We start from the raw sequence: 15307 nt of genomic DNA on the forward strand, positions 1-15307 counted from the left end.
AAGAAAAAGAAGGATGAGAAAGAAAAATATAGACAATACTGTTCTGAAAAGTAGAAGCCCCCCCCCCCCCCCCCCCATTAAAGCGAATTGCCTGCCCTTTCTTCACAACCCCCAACTGATGAATGAAACCCCCGAATAGATTTATTCGATTAACAAAGAAGATAAACTTTGTCCATTGGTGCTCATCCGTTGAGGTAAATGTAATTAATCCCCCCACCCCCACCCTCTTGTCTTTTGCAGAGAAAAAAAGAACAGAAACGTATATTTCGATTATAAGGAGCTACCGATTTTAATGATGTCATGAGTATCAAATACGAATAGTCGATTCCTACGTGTCACCTCGTCTTTTCACACTACACTAGCACTGTACATGTGTATGGTTGTTGTCGTGTAAACAACTATCAATCATTTGGACCCTTGACTAACAACAAGTAACACATTTGTTTACCATCATGACCATGGTCCCTCGGTGATTTAATCATACAGTTTTACTCTCTGCATAGTTTGCATGTAACTGTGTTAAAACCATGTCAGGTTCAACGACGAAATCAGAATTTATAGTCGGTGGGAAGTACAGACTCGTGAGGAAAATAGGCAGTGGTTCCTTCGGTGACATCTACCTGGGAATTAATATCAGCAATGGCGACGTGAGTAGACTTTGAAGTATGATCTCTCTGCCCCATACTCTGCCAGGCATTTAATAAAGATGGTCTGTCTGTCCGGCATGTGCGTCCGGTGTGTTTTTGTTCATGGAGGAAGAAATCTTCCCCATGGTATGATGGTGGTGTTTATATGTTGTCATATTCACAGTCTCTTCTTAGTCTTAAAATTATGTTTTAAAATTAAAGCATGTAAAGTTACATTTGATTTGGTGTCTTGAGTAATTTTTGATATTGCGTTTAATCATTACCAATATATACCATTACTACAACACTACCACTAGTTTTACTACCATTGACTGATTTAGAATAGATTGAGTTTGGATTACCATGTCCATGAATATTATGAGACTTGCGTCCAGGGTCCAATTTTATAAATGAATTTAAGGTTTAACTTTATCGCCAATCAATAGCAAAATATCAAAAGAGGGCGCTGTTGAACCCACACAAAGATATAGGCGATGCGTGCGCGAGCCGTGCCCCATATGCTTCCCACAATTTCACAAAGGGGCAAAGCATTGCGGTTCTGAATCGCGATAAACATATGGGCCACCAGTGACCAGTCACAACATAGAGTAAGGACAGAGACCTTACTCTATGGTCACAACAATGTATAATATTAATAAACATTAATTGCATTTGCTTATAAAATATTATTCATTATTCACTACCTGGTGTTTTGTTTACCTGAATGGATTGGGAATAAAGTGAACAGAATTTAATTGAATTAAGTGTAATTATGACTGGTATTAACCTGTTTCTGAAATGTGCACTATATTTGGTAAGCACATTGAGAAATGTGCTTACTATACTGCTGAGGAAGTCCATCCAATGTCAATGTAACAAGAGAATTTTTGCAGTGGACTGCAGAGCAAGTTTGTCCAATAAACTAAAAGGAGCTGTTGAATCCAATGACAATCTTAATTATGGATTGCCAAATTTTGAATTAAAAGAACAACATACATTCATACTTTGACTTTTAGTCACTTGTGGTTAACAAATGTATTTCACATATCTTTCCCCAGGATTTTCTGATTGTTAGTTTAATAGTTGCCAAGAATCCATAATTTCTCTGACCCTCCCAAATCCCACAGGAAGTTGCAGTTAAGTTGGAGTCTCTGAAAGCAAGACATCCCCAGCTGCTGTACGAGAGCAAACTTTATAAGATTCTACAAGGAGGTATTGGCATCCCTAAAAACAGGTACGTATGTCTCCTTCATTCCACCATATGGCTGGCAGCCTACCCTCCCCCACGGTTGGCAGGGTTGAAGGGCACCCTCTGCACCCTCCGCCCAGACTGGCTGGGTTAAAGGGTGCCCTCATCCACTCTCCGTCTCGGCTAGCAGGGTTGAAGGGTGCCCTCCCCCACCCTCCACCCCAGCTGGCAGGGTTGGGTGCCCTCATCCACCCCACCCAAGCCGTCAGGGTAAAAGGGTGCCCTCCCCCACCCTCCACCCCAGCTGGCAGGGTTGTGTACCCTGCCCCACCCTCTACCCTAGCTGGCAGGGTTGTGTACCCTGCCCCACCCTCCACCCTAGCTGGCAGGGTTAACGGTTAAAGGGTGCCCTTATCCACTCCACCCAAGCTGTCAGGGTAAAAGGGTGCCCTCCCCACCCTCTACCCCAGCTGGCAGAGTTGTGTACCCTGCCCCACCCTCCACCCCAGCTCACAGGGTTAATGGTTAAAAGGGTGCCCTCATCCACCCTCTACCCCAGCTGGCGGGGTAAAAGGGTGCTCTCCCTCACCCTAGATAGGCCTACCTCCCATTTAAAATTGAATCAGGTTTTGGATTCACACCCATTTTTACACTGATATTTGATTGTCTCAAGTATTGCTTGGTAGGTACTGTACACACATTTGTACTAACCAGCACTCAATTTAATGAATTCAAAATAAATGCTTGACGCATGCTTGACTAAAGCCCTTCAACATTCAACCCTTGCTGTTTTGTTTGACAGTTTGTGGAAGCCATTAAACCTCAGCTGTACCACGCAACTAGCAGTACAGTCAAATTGGAGGGGGGGGGGGCTATACTTGTAGGCCTAACATGCCTACTAAGGATTCAATAGTCAACTCCCAATGTTGTTGTTGTGTAACAAAAAAAGTTAAAAGTACACTGCTTATGGTACAATGTTGACCCAGTGGTGCATAATTTAATTAGAGTTTTGCACCTTTTTATGAACTGTACACATACAGGTAGGCATAACTGTTGGCATAATTATTCGTGTGAATGCATGGCACCACCAGCCAGTTTACCAATCAACTAGCGACTTCTAAAAAATGCCACGCATAAATTTAGTGCAGAGCATACTAAGTTCACTGTTATTATAAATGTAAATTGAAAGTTTTTAGTATTTTTTTTAAAGGTCTCATTTCTATTGTTTTGTAAGGGTCTATGTTTTTATTTATTTCTTTAGCATAATTTATTTTGCATTTTAAGAGGGTACAAAAAAACCTGTCAAGGACTCTTGAAAGGTGGCAAATTATTACCTTGAAGGGATATGTTTCGCTCTTGCTCTATGTTCATTCAGTGTGAACAACGTGCATACAGTGATGGTTGTGTCCTTGTTATACCTACATACAGTCTGACAATGACAGTGTATGTAATCACCATATTTATTATGTATACAATTATGGGTTAATTCAAGACAAGGTCACACCTCCATAACATGTTATAAAAACACGTTTGTTTGGCTCATCAAGTAGATATTCACTGGGAAGTTGGAAGATCTGGTTGGCTCAGTGGTTTCTTTATCTGCCTTTCACCTCTGCGAATCCTAGTTCGAATCCCACCTCAGACACAGAGCCTTGCGTATGGATTGGGTTTTCAGTCCAATGTCCATAGGCCTGGGTTTTCCCAATTTGGGTTTTCACCCACAATCCCACATCTAAAACGGAAGTAGTTCTTTTAATTTCCGATCCATTGTGGCACTAAGTGCTGTTTGATTTGTAATCAAAATTTGCAATGGAGTCAATGTCATGATAAATACCGCTCCCATAAAAAATATAAAAACTGCACATTAGGGGAGCTAACTAAGAGGACTATTTGAAGAACTTGGACTTTACCTGCCTGGCCTTTTCTTCCAAGTCTTGACATGCTTGATTGAAGGCTAGGGTTATCTTGAAAGCTATCTCATGACCTTGGAATTGAAATGCTGACATACATACAGTACATGTACACTGTTAAATGGTCTTTCAGCATCAGCCAAAGAGTTTCTGAATAATAAAAGGCACTTTGTTGTTTTTATGTTAAGGTAAAAGTGAAGTATTTTAGGCCTACAGTACATGTATCATGCATTGGACAGCAACATGCTTTTGATGTGCAGAATGGTGATCATTACTACACCTGTGTGTAGCTTTTTGTTCACTAAATTTTCAAAATTATCAAATTCGAAGTTTGAGAGCCTTTTTAATTAATACATTATTTTTTCATGAAGTAAATTATATTAGTAATCATTTTTGAACTGCCACTCAGTACAATGGTCGAACATAAACTCATAAAAGAATGAGATTATTATCAAGGCAAAATTTGTCATGATTATTAGAAAGTATTCAATATTCAAGTCCTAGGTTGAATTTGGAAATGTTTTTGTTTTTTTAAGACAAATAAAAATGTACCTGTTGTCTACTACAATGTTTTAAATTTGATATTATTCAGGCTAAAGGCATCAATTTGCGTCTTGCCGATGCAGTGCATATTACTAATATTGACATGAATTATTGATTAGAAGGCCCAATTAACATAATCTAGGTTTCTAGGTTGCACGTACGTACGTGTACTGACCATGCAGTAATGCAAAGTGGTAGCATGCATGAAATGAAGGTACAATTCATTACTTAGACGATGTGATGCATGCCTTTGAACTTCTTCATCTCTCTGCAGTGTTGTGTATTCTGAACAGATGCATACACGACATGAGCAAACAGTGATGGTTAACATTTTTAAAATAAAATGGCTGGTCCAGTCATTATGTGTATACTGGGTGTTTTGTTTTGTTTACATTGTCTCTGCTGTTTACATTGTTTCTGTTGTTTACATTGTCTCTGCTGTGCCTTGAACACTTCATTTGGCGCATTACAAATGCCAATTATTATTATTTATTCCAATCATTTTTTTTTCAAAAGAAGGGATATTTTTGTATATATTCCATCATGTGTGTCCATTGACTTTGCCTTTGAAAACCCTGATTTAAAAGTGTTTTCAATTCAACACAGGCTCAATCACAAAGAGCACAGGTTATATCTAGGGAGGGCCATTACAATGTCTTACTACATGTACATACAAATGCTCAAATTAGTGATACATTTACATTTGTACAGTACATTTAGTCTGTATAAACACTGAACTTAGATTGTAGTTGGAACAGGCTCAAAATCATCAAGTCAGGAAAAAGCATTAATTTTTTTCACATGATGAAGATGTACGTAATGTGTTTTTTGTCCATTTTTCCAGAGTGGAAACCACACGCCTGTCATGTAGTGTTATGACAAGTTCCCTTGATCTAATCAATAGGATTTGTTTGTCTCTTTCCAGTTGGTTTGGTCAGGAGAAAGAGTACAATGTCCTTGTTATGGACCTGCTGGGACCTAGCCTTGAGGATCTCTTCAATTTCTGTGGTCGCAAGTTTACAATGAAGACTGTTTTGATGCTGGCAGATCAGGTATTCAATTTATTCTGTTTTGGTATTTGATTTGTGACAGTGATATGCCTACTGTATGGTTTCAAGTTCATGCTCGGTTAGTTCTAGCCTGGACATCTGACGTCACACTTCGAAGCTTGTGAACAATGCCCAGATACCACCCTGACCGGATGTTGCCAGTTGGTACCTTCGACATTGCAATTATTTCACAAGGAGATTCGCAGTCAATTCACATTTCCAAGTACACATTTTGAATGAAACAACACTACATGATGTACACAACATTACGCACATGTACACTGCATGCAGAGGACCGGAAGTGCAAGCTAGACACAACATCAATCTTGGTGCCCTTGATCACCAGCTCCTGTCTAAATTTTCAATTTCCTCATCTTTAGGGAGAAAATGCCTTGGTACCCTTTCCCTTTCAAAAACGAAGCTTACAAGCCTGCTAAGCCGAGGTTAGTTCTTGGGACAGTGTGAAAGAGGGCGCCAAAACACTTCAGCATGGGCCAATGTAAACTGGTCCCATTTTACAGGCCCAATGATTTCAATGGATTAACTTGCGGTGACGTACACTTTTGATCTGCTCCGAAGTTATGTAGTTTGTCAGCTACACAGGCAGGTGTACTTTTGATTATCTTTGTATAATTCTAGGCCTTGATTCTTTCTTGAATTCCCTCCTCCAAACTATAGTAATTCCTGATGTATTTCTTTGCAGATGATCAGCCGTATTGAGTTTGTCCACAACAAGAACTTCATCCACAGAGATATAAAGCCTGATAACTTTCTTATGGGTATTGGGAAACATTGTAACCAGGTATGTTTAGTATTTGATGATTAGTAATGAATGTTTCTTAAAGACACTGGACACTATTGGTAATTGTCAAAGACAAGTCTTCTCACTTGGTGTATCTCAACATATGCATAAAATAACAAACCTGTGAAAATTTCAGCTCATCAATTGGTCATCAAAGTTGCGAGAAAACAATGAAAGAAAAAACACCCTTGTCACATGAAGTTGTGTGCTTTCAGATACTTGATTTCGAGACCTCAAATTCTAAACTTGAGGTCTCAAAATCAAATTCGTGGAAAATTACTTCTTTCTCGAAAACTACGTCACTTCAGAGGGAGCTGTTTCTCACAATGTTTTGTACCATCAACCTCTCCCCATTACACGTACCAAGTAAGGTTTTATACTAATAATTATTTTGAGTAATTACCTATAGTGTCCACTGCCTTTAAATCCAAAGTGCTATATATGGTCTTGCCATTTATTGTTGACGCTATATCCTTTTTGTTTGTTTAGCTTTTCATCATTGACTTTGGACTTGCCAAGAAATATCGGGACACCAGAACGAAGGCTCATATTCCTTACAGGGAAGACAAGAATCTGACGGGGACAGCAAGGTACGCCAGCATCAACGCACATCTTGGCATCGAACAAAGGTGAGCAACCTTGGGCTATATTAACCCCTTGCACGCACATCCCACGCAGCGTTTGTTCACGCTCACCATTTGGGTGGTCAATAGGTGTACGTGGAAACGCTGCATCGCCTAAAATGTGCATTTCACTGAATAACACCACAGTGACATTGCCCACCAATATGGCGCACCCAAGATTATTCTGATGATGAGGTCAGTTGAATTGGGTCAAGGGAACTTGGCAAACTCCCACAAAGTAATATAAACACCAAGCTGGCTTCAGCCAATTTCCTTATACAAACATTGGTTTAACGTCTATGATTATGAATTACACAAATCAAGAAGTTGTGATTCAGTAACTAGATCACAATATTTATTCTAGTCATTGTGAAAACAGCTGTTAACTGAGGGATTCGAAAACCCACAACAATGTGATTGCAAGTGCTGCAGTCTAACCACTTGACCATGGTTGATCATTCTATTGATTACTTTGAATTGTAGATTTATTATTTCCAGCCTGCAGTACGAACCTTAAGAGTGGAGGATCTGGTGGCCAGGAGGCATTATTAGCATATTGTGTCGAGACGGGGTTTGCATGGTACAAAGCACACCTCATCCATCATACGCTATACCTCGTCCACCTAGCTAGACCCAATTTCATGGCTCTGTTAACTGCCGAATTCTGCGCTTACGATCACTATTCTCCACTTACATGCAAACGCCAATTTCTGTGCTAGCTTTGTAAGCCTAGATGCCTAGTTATGTGGAGTATGCAAGCGCAGAAGCCAAAATTCCCCCCTAACCCAAGAAAAAGGCTTGAATTTCAATGCTTCTCTAAGCGCCGATTCTTTGCTCACAGTAAGCAGAGCCATGAAACTGAGCCCTAGTCTCTTTGTTCCTTCTCACACAAAGTCCTCAATACAACAACACTGAGCCATTCATCTCTATGTTAAGCTGTTCGTCTTTTTAGACCATAGTAACATTAAGCAACTCCTTGTTTCTTTATCCATCTTCCAGTCGGCGAGACGACATGGAGTCGCTAGGGTACGTCCTGATGTACTTCAATAGGACCAGTCTACCGTGGCAAGGTCTTAAAGCTGCAACCAAGAAGCAGAAATATGAGAAGATTAGCGAGAAGAAGATGTCTACACCCGTAGAGGTGCTCTGCAAGGTCAGTTTAGGTCACACGTTACTGCCCATAATAAGTCACATCCCCTTCTGGTGACCCCCTGGCTGCTGCTTTCCAGGTTGTATCGTAAACTTGGGTGTGATACCCTGGCTGCATGGCAGTTAAAGACCGTATGGAATAGCCCCTTTGTTGCTATAAAAGGGGCGATCTTGTAGGGCAGGCCATATGCAATCTAAACACGTATATATTGAAGCACGCAGCATTCCTGGTTTGATTTCTGTGGCACATGCCTGCACATTTAAATACACAGTAATTGCCAATTGTGTTCAGTGCCTTTAAAGTTTGAATTGGATCCTATTTTCCTGAAACTGTTTATCAAATCTTCAACAGGGATTTCCAGCGGAGTTTGCCATGTACTTGAACTACTCAAGGGGTCTTCGCTTTGATGAGAATCCAGACTACATGTACCTGAGGCAGTTGTTCCGAATCCTGTTCCGTACCCTCAACCACACATACGACTACGTCTTTGACTGGACCCTTCTGAAGCAGAAGGCCGCGTCGCAGATCCCAAGCCAGCACAGCACTGGAAACCAGAAGATGGGGACAGCCCAAGCGACGCGACACTCAGAGAGTCGGAACTTGAGTAGGCATTGAATGCCACGTTTGGACAGTTCTTAGAATATTTATATTGAGAAGTGTTTTCCTTGGATGTGCCAATATACAAGTGAGGATGTTAAGGTGGCTCTTCTGGAAAGTTGGGGTTTGCAGTCAACACCATTTTGTTTCTTCAGCCTTGTGAGTCAACAAATGCTTATAAGGAGTGTTTTGTTGCGGTGTTAAGTGGTAGAGCCCACTAAAACTGACAATTGTAAATAGTGTAAATTATATTACATCAACGAACCTTTGTACAACATTCTGTACGCATGTTTATAAACCGTTATTGTAACTTGGACTGCATTGTCAATAATTATCAATTTTGCAGTGGTTATCGAGTATTTTATGCGAAGCGTAATTCAATATCAATTCAACCGTGGTTATCAAGTATTTCATGGTATTTCATGCGAAGCATAATTATATATTTTTTTTAGCAGGGGAATTTTGTTTTGACAGTGCATGGTGTATGTATTCACAGTGGTTAAGGTATTCAAGATAAAGAATCATGGATCAAGGAATCACAGTGACAGCGTTGAAGTTTCGTTTTCCTTGATTGAGATGATTCGTTTGTCTAAAACATGAATAGACCGATCCATTAAGCTCCGCCCCACTGGGTATTGACCAATCACAGCGCCTTGAACACCCAGCAGGGTGGATATGTGCGCATTACAAGTCTTATTATTATTATTATTATTATTAATGAAGGTCCGACACCAAGGTCCGACATCGTGCGCGTATGCTTGGCGCGAGTGGCAGAGTTGTGCAGAAAGGCATTGGAGAGCCTCTCGTGTTCTTGCGTCGTGGGCGGAGCCTACTGGATCGGTCTATTCCTTGTGGGAAGGAACAGTACAGGTGTTACATGGGGTTAAAACTCAGGGCAAAAATTCACAAATCTCAGCACTTGTAGCTCAGAAACATTACCAGGTCAAGATTTTATTTACAGAGACAAGAATTAAAATAAAAAGAGACTAGAATCAAAATGAGAAGACAGTTTGTATAATCTACAAAAAAAAATATTTGAACAAAACACTCAAAGAAGAGTTACATGTATCTCTTTTGCTTTGTGGTGGATACTCGGCGGGATTGAAAGATGTTTGTGAGACTCAAACTTAACATTTGAACATCATTCTTTTGACACAAAGATGTTTGATTGAAGAAACAAAAGACCAATGAACATGTTTTATCTTGAGCTTACTGGTCTGACACTTAACAAGTGTAAAATGAGAGCCCCTGGTGTTATGTTTTATAGTATTCAATGTAAATAAAATAAATTAATTGTAAATTTGAGATACAAAATTACATTTTTTGGTCTTAGCCATCCCATTGCACGATTTTCCTTTGTATAGCATAGCGAGAAATTGTGTCAGTTACTCAAACTTTGTTGTTTGCTTATCAGGCCTTTTCCTTCAGCTGCGCATCTGTGACTTTCTACCATCATCCTCTAGGGAAAAGGGAACAGGTTTGCTCAGTGTTTTGTTCACTGCCTTTCACCTCTGTGTACTGCGGTTCGAATCTTTGGTTTTTTTTCCTCCCATATCTAAAAAATAAAAACTTAACATTTCTTCTCGTTTCCCATCCATCTTGTTCATTGGATTGGGATGTTGGATGTGTGATGAATAATGATAAAAAAAATGGACTTTGAATTTTATGCTTTTCATTAGTTTTGGTTGAATAGTTTACTTGACATCATCCTGTCAACCACATGTATTCATGGAATTTTAGAATTATATTGATTTTGAATTGATGGTATTCTTTAGCATACACGCTGAAAGTACCTATATTTTTTTATAAGGAGGAATACTTTATGCTCAAACTTTCTTACAAGTGTTCCAGTTCTGCATTTTCCCCTCAGAAACTCTTTCTAATGTCTTTATGTTTCTGCAAGGTTTTCCCCCAACCTACTTGACTAATAGAAGAAAAAATGTCACAAAGTGGGTTTGGACAAAACTCTTGCCGTTGATTAAGAAAACGCTTTGTCCCCAAACAATGAAACAATTAATTTCATGAAATAAAAAGTAGATTACATAATCGAGATATTGAAAAATGTATCACCTTTGTTCATTGCTTTTTTGCATGCTGCCATAATGTATGTGTCATGGCCGAACTGTTAAAGGCAGTGGACACTATTGGTAATTACTCAAAATAGTTATTAGCATAAAACCTTTCTTGGTAACGAGTAATGGGGAGCTGTTGGCGGTATAAAACATTGTGATAAACGGCTCCCTCTGAAGTGACATAGTTTTCGAGAAAGAAGAAATTTTTCACGAATTTGTTATCGAGACCTCAGATTTAGAACTTGAGGTCTCGAAATCAACCATCCAAACGCACACCTTTTTTGTATGCTGCAATAATGTGTCATGGCCGTACTGTTAACGCCAAGTAAAAGAAAACACCAGTTGATCGTCTGGGTTTTCCAAAAAGAGGAGAATGAGGGCCTTTTTATTTTTTATTTCTTTCAAAGGTGGCCGCCAAGTTTTTAAATTCGAACTTGCCACCAATTATTCAGTTGAAAGTCACCTCAAGCTTTATGAACTCAAGTTCATAAAGGATTAGTAAGTTTAATGTTAAATTTCGTTTGAATAAAATAAATAATATATAAAAAAAAAAACCGGTGTCCCAGTAAATTCTTTTTGCCGAAGATTGGGAGATAGAAGTAACTATGCGGGTACAACCATGCACAGGATATCTTTAGAGGGAGTGTTGGATCTGAGAAGATCTCTTTTGGGGGAGTGTTGGCTCTAAGAATAACTTTTTTGAGCGTGTATTGGCTCTGGAAACATCTCTCTTGAGAGAGTGTTGACTCGGTAAAGAACACCCCCTTCCATACACGGCTGTACCCGCAAAAGTTTACTTTTATTAGCATTTAGTTCTTACGGATTTATTTTGTTGCATGTAGTCATCAGCTGCACATTCCTATACGAAAAATTTTCTATGTTGTCAGCGGCTTCAACCCCACTTCTAAACCCGGTATCCCCAAACACCAATATTGATTTCTCTAAATAAAAAATGCAAACAAACCATTACGTAACAGCGCTCAGTTGTAGCATGGTTGTAGCGATCTATATTGAATAATTATTCAGTTTAAAAGATGCACAATTCGTGTAGGCATATATAGGCCACAGCGACAGCACGGCTTTCCCTTATGTTTTTCCGATTCTGACGAATTCTGTGAGTTCTGAAAGAGCTCTCGTCGCAACATAGTCTGTCGGCGTTATTGGGGACCAGTGGCGTGTTTTGTGAGACGGTTTCTCTCTGCTTTGCTACCTGCATCGGACGAATCGTAAGTTTAGATATTGTGCATTATGGGGACATAGTACTGAGTGTGTATGCATAGCTCTATGGTATGTATAAGAGCCATTTCACTAGGCAATTTACAGGCAACCAGTTCCAGGCAATCTCAAAAAAGAAAAGAGGAACAGTCACTCAAATGTGCAGCCCAGGTGCCCCCACGGGGAAAAAAACCGACACTGCTAAAATAAAAAGGGGAGAGAAAACAAAAGAAAATAACAACAACAACTTTTTAGACCCGTGTAAAATATCAGACAAATCACCCCCCCCCCAAAAAAAAAAGACAAAAATAGTTCCCGTACTCATGCCAAGAGAGCAACCCAAAATACGTAAAACTGTACGTGTAGTATGATTCAGTCGCATATATTTTTTTGATATTTGAGTAACTTCTCACTCGTGCCTTTTTTCGGCATCTGAAAGCACTCTGATAAATACTGGTCTTAGACAAATACCAAGTGTCCATTGCCTTTAAAGAAATACAATATTACTCTAATTGTCCACAGTTTCACTGGTCTGCATCTGCAGGCACGGGAGTCAGCAACCATTTTGCCCAACTTGGACCTTTATATATTCTTTAACCCCTTTCATTAGGTGTGCATCAACTGATCTTAAGTCTGATGACATTCGAACTACACAGGCTGTGATGTTTCAATACTTGCGAAGGAGACAAATGCTCATTTGCATCTGCTCGATTCTTGGATTGTACATTCTTTTCAAGGTACATGTACCAGGTAAGCCCACTTAAACAGTCTAGGAGCCCTAAAAAAGATTCACTATAAGGACGGAGTATAAAGACGATGTGTTTCTGTTGCGTACGTAATTTCACCAATAATCGTGAAATGAACGACTACTTCCACATTGTCGCCAGAAATCAGTAGGCCTACAGTTTGCATATTTTACGACAACATCAAAAATCTTTCACAGGTCTCAACAGGAGCCCATATGCTCTCGTTGCCGTAGCAAAACACGATGACGTCACTCCGGGTGTGCATATCGATGATGACATAAACGTATACCCCAACCGTAATGATGACGTAGCACATGCTAGTGACGACACCAATGACGTTGCATGGAAAAATGCCGGCACGAGCAAAAATGAAGAGGTCATCAAAGAAGTCAATCTGCCAGAAGATGGAGAGCTTCAATTGGCCCGTGATTTGGTCGATCTGGACCCGGAGGAGCTGTTTAACCGGACCGTGATCATCACCGGATTCTCCCAGAACCATTTTAAGGAGGCCAAAGGAATGCTAGGCTCCGTACAGAAGTTTCTACCACACACCAAAATTATCGTCTATGATCTTGGACTGCGCAAGGAGAGTATTAAAGAGGTGAGGGTCTTTTCAATTTCTCCCTGAATGCATCCCGTTCATAGTTCACTTTTGTAACTCCGACAGATACTAGGACATTGCAAATTGCAAACCGTGCATGACTGTCACCTAATTTCCGTCATACATCACAGTAATTTTCATTAATACAAAGCATGATATTCTTTTGTTGCTGTCTTTTCTTTAACAGGTCAAACGTATGTGTAATGTGAAGCTTCGTAAATTCGACAGTTCCAAGTACCCGTCTCATGTGGCTAAACTGTTAACATACGCCTTCAAACCTGTCATAATCGAGGCAAGTACATGTACAAGAGTGTTTCAGAAGTAATGACATGTTCAGCAAATCCCCAGCTTACTGCCACTATCTTTAGCCCCTTTCACACAAAGCAAGGGTCCCTTGCTAAATTTTAGCACGGTCGTATAATTTTACAAAATGAACCTCGTGTCAAGGAAAACAATCTACTGTCCAAGTTCTCTAGCAAAATCTTGTCAAAAAGTGATCATTAATTACAACCATGCTAAAATTAGGCAAAGAGATCCCATTTTAAGTGCTGTCGTGTGAATAAAAACGAAGATATCAGACACGATTCCAACTCCTGCGTAGAGATTATCGTATACGAATTGCCGGAAACAGTGACTTGATATCAAGTCTAGAGGGGAAAAACCGCACTCGCTAAACCAATGAATTGTTTGTTACAGGAGGCGTTGCGGGAATTTGATGTCGTCTTCTGGTGCGATGCCTCGGCCCGTTTTCAACGAGACCCTCGTGTCATGTACCCCTACTTGAAGGAGCAACACGGGTTCATGAGGCGAATCGTTCGCTACGACCCTAAACTAATCATCTCTAGAACCAACCCAGCGATGTTCAAGGAGTTAGGCGTGGACAGGGTCAAATACTCAAAGGACGTGGACCACGCCCCTTCATTTGAAGCCAATCGTCTACTCTTCATCAACAGTACCCTCATTCGGGAGAAGTTGATAACGCCCTGGGTTGACTGTGCTCTGCGTCGTCAGTGCATAGCACCGGACCACAGTACGCTGAATCTCAACAAGGCCGGACCGCTTTATACCCATCGCTACGACCAAGCTGCCATTTCTATTTTGGCGTACAAAAACATGTACGATGCATGGACCAAGAACAACGATCGAACGAAGTTGTTTGTCAGTGTGGTTGACCTGTCCAGAACTACGATCGGCTGGCAAACGGTCCAGTACTGTTCGACTGAATGACACAATTAATTTTGTCCGTAATCGTATACAACTTGATGTTTATTTATTTTCTACTTGTTTGTCACGAGGAAAAGTGTCAAACACTTAGTATGTCAAGCTGTATGTCAAGCTGTCAGCCCAGCAGTTACACATATTCATTAAAACCTTCCAGTGACTGGGCGTAGCAATTAGTTGCAGATTGTACCGATTTTGTTTTAATTACCCCCACCCCCACCCCCAGTGACTGTGCACAAAGTCTGTCTGTGGGGATCATCCGCCACCACACCTTAAAAAACAACTGTGAAAGCTCATTATGGGAGGTTAGAGCCACCTTGTAGAAAAATACAGATTCAGGAGGAAAACTCACTGGAATTATTCCAATGCGAAAAAAAGTTAGGGACTGAAAACTAATATCCACTTAATTATATTTCCACAGCGGGGTTTGAACCGGGGTCCTAGATGTGGAAGACGAGGAAAGATATTCCACCCACCCGACCCCCCCCCCCCAAAAAAAAAAAAATACAGTTCAACCACAAAGGATGAAAGCTTTGGTTTCGAACTCAGAATAAGATTTGGAGGTCCCGAAATCAAACATCTGAAAGCACACAACTATGTGTGACTAGGTTTTTTTTCTCCCCATTATTATCTCGCAACTTCGACGACCGATTGCGTTCAAATTTCCACAGGTTTGTTTGTGTATGCCTAATTATGGCGAGAAACACAATTGAGAAGACTGGTCTTTGAAAATTACCGATAGTGTCCAGTTTCTTATGAAATTGGCCCCTCTTTGCGAAACCAAGTCGGATGCCTGCGTGCTTTCCCTCTTGCAAACAAACAACAAATACAAAATCAAACTTAAAAAACTGCGTCAAGCCTCTAGTGAAGGATAACAGTTATTTATTCATTTAAAATCTTTTCTTTAATACTTTTTTATGAGCAATGGTAGTTGAATAACTACTCGAGACCATTCATGCATTT

General features: G+C 40.2%; 2 protein-coding genes across 2 annotated transcripts; both read left to right on the top strand.

Annotated features, from left to right (window-relative positions):
* Positions 1-375: 375 nt before the first annotated feature.
* Positions 376-9529, top strand: LOC117295018 (casein kinase I-like). Its single transcript, XM_033777580.1, has 7 exons — positions 376-647; positions 1754-1860; positions 5194-5320; positions 6021-6119; positions 6609-6748; positions 7742-7895; positions 8244-9529. Exons 1-7 carry the CDS (start codon positions 528-530, stop codon positions 8505-8507), a joined length of 1011 nt encoding a protein of 336 aa, XP_033633471.1. The 5' UTR covers positions 376-527; the 3' UTR covers positions 8508-9529.
* Positions 9530-11617: 2088 nt separating this feature from the next.
* LOC117295172 lies at positions 11618-14389 on the top strand. The gene is made up of 5 exons (XM_033777747.1): positions 11618-11787; positions 12387-12526; positions 12720-13123; positions 13311-13415; positions 13820-14389. Exons 2-5 carry the CDS (start codon positions 12439-12441, stop codon positions 14348-14350), a joined length of 1128 nt encoding a protein of 375 aa, XP_033633638.1. The 5' UTR covers positions 11618-11787; positions 12387-12438; the 3' UTR covers positions 14351-14389.
* Positions 14390-15307: the final 918 nt, after the last annotated feature.

Source organism: Asterias rubens, chromosome 9, assembly GCF_902459465.1.
Source record: "Asterias rubens chromosome 9, eAstRub1.3, whole genome shotgun sequence".
NCBI classification, from domain to species: Eukaryota; Metazoa; Echinodermata; class Asteroidea; order Forcipulatida; family Asteriidae; genus Asterias; species Asterias rubens.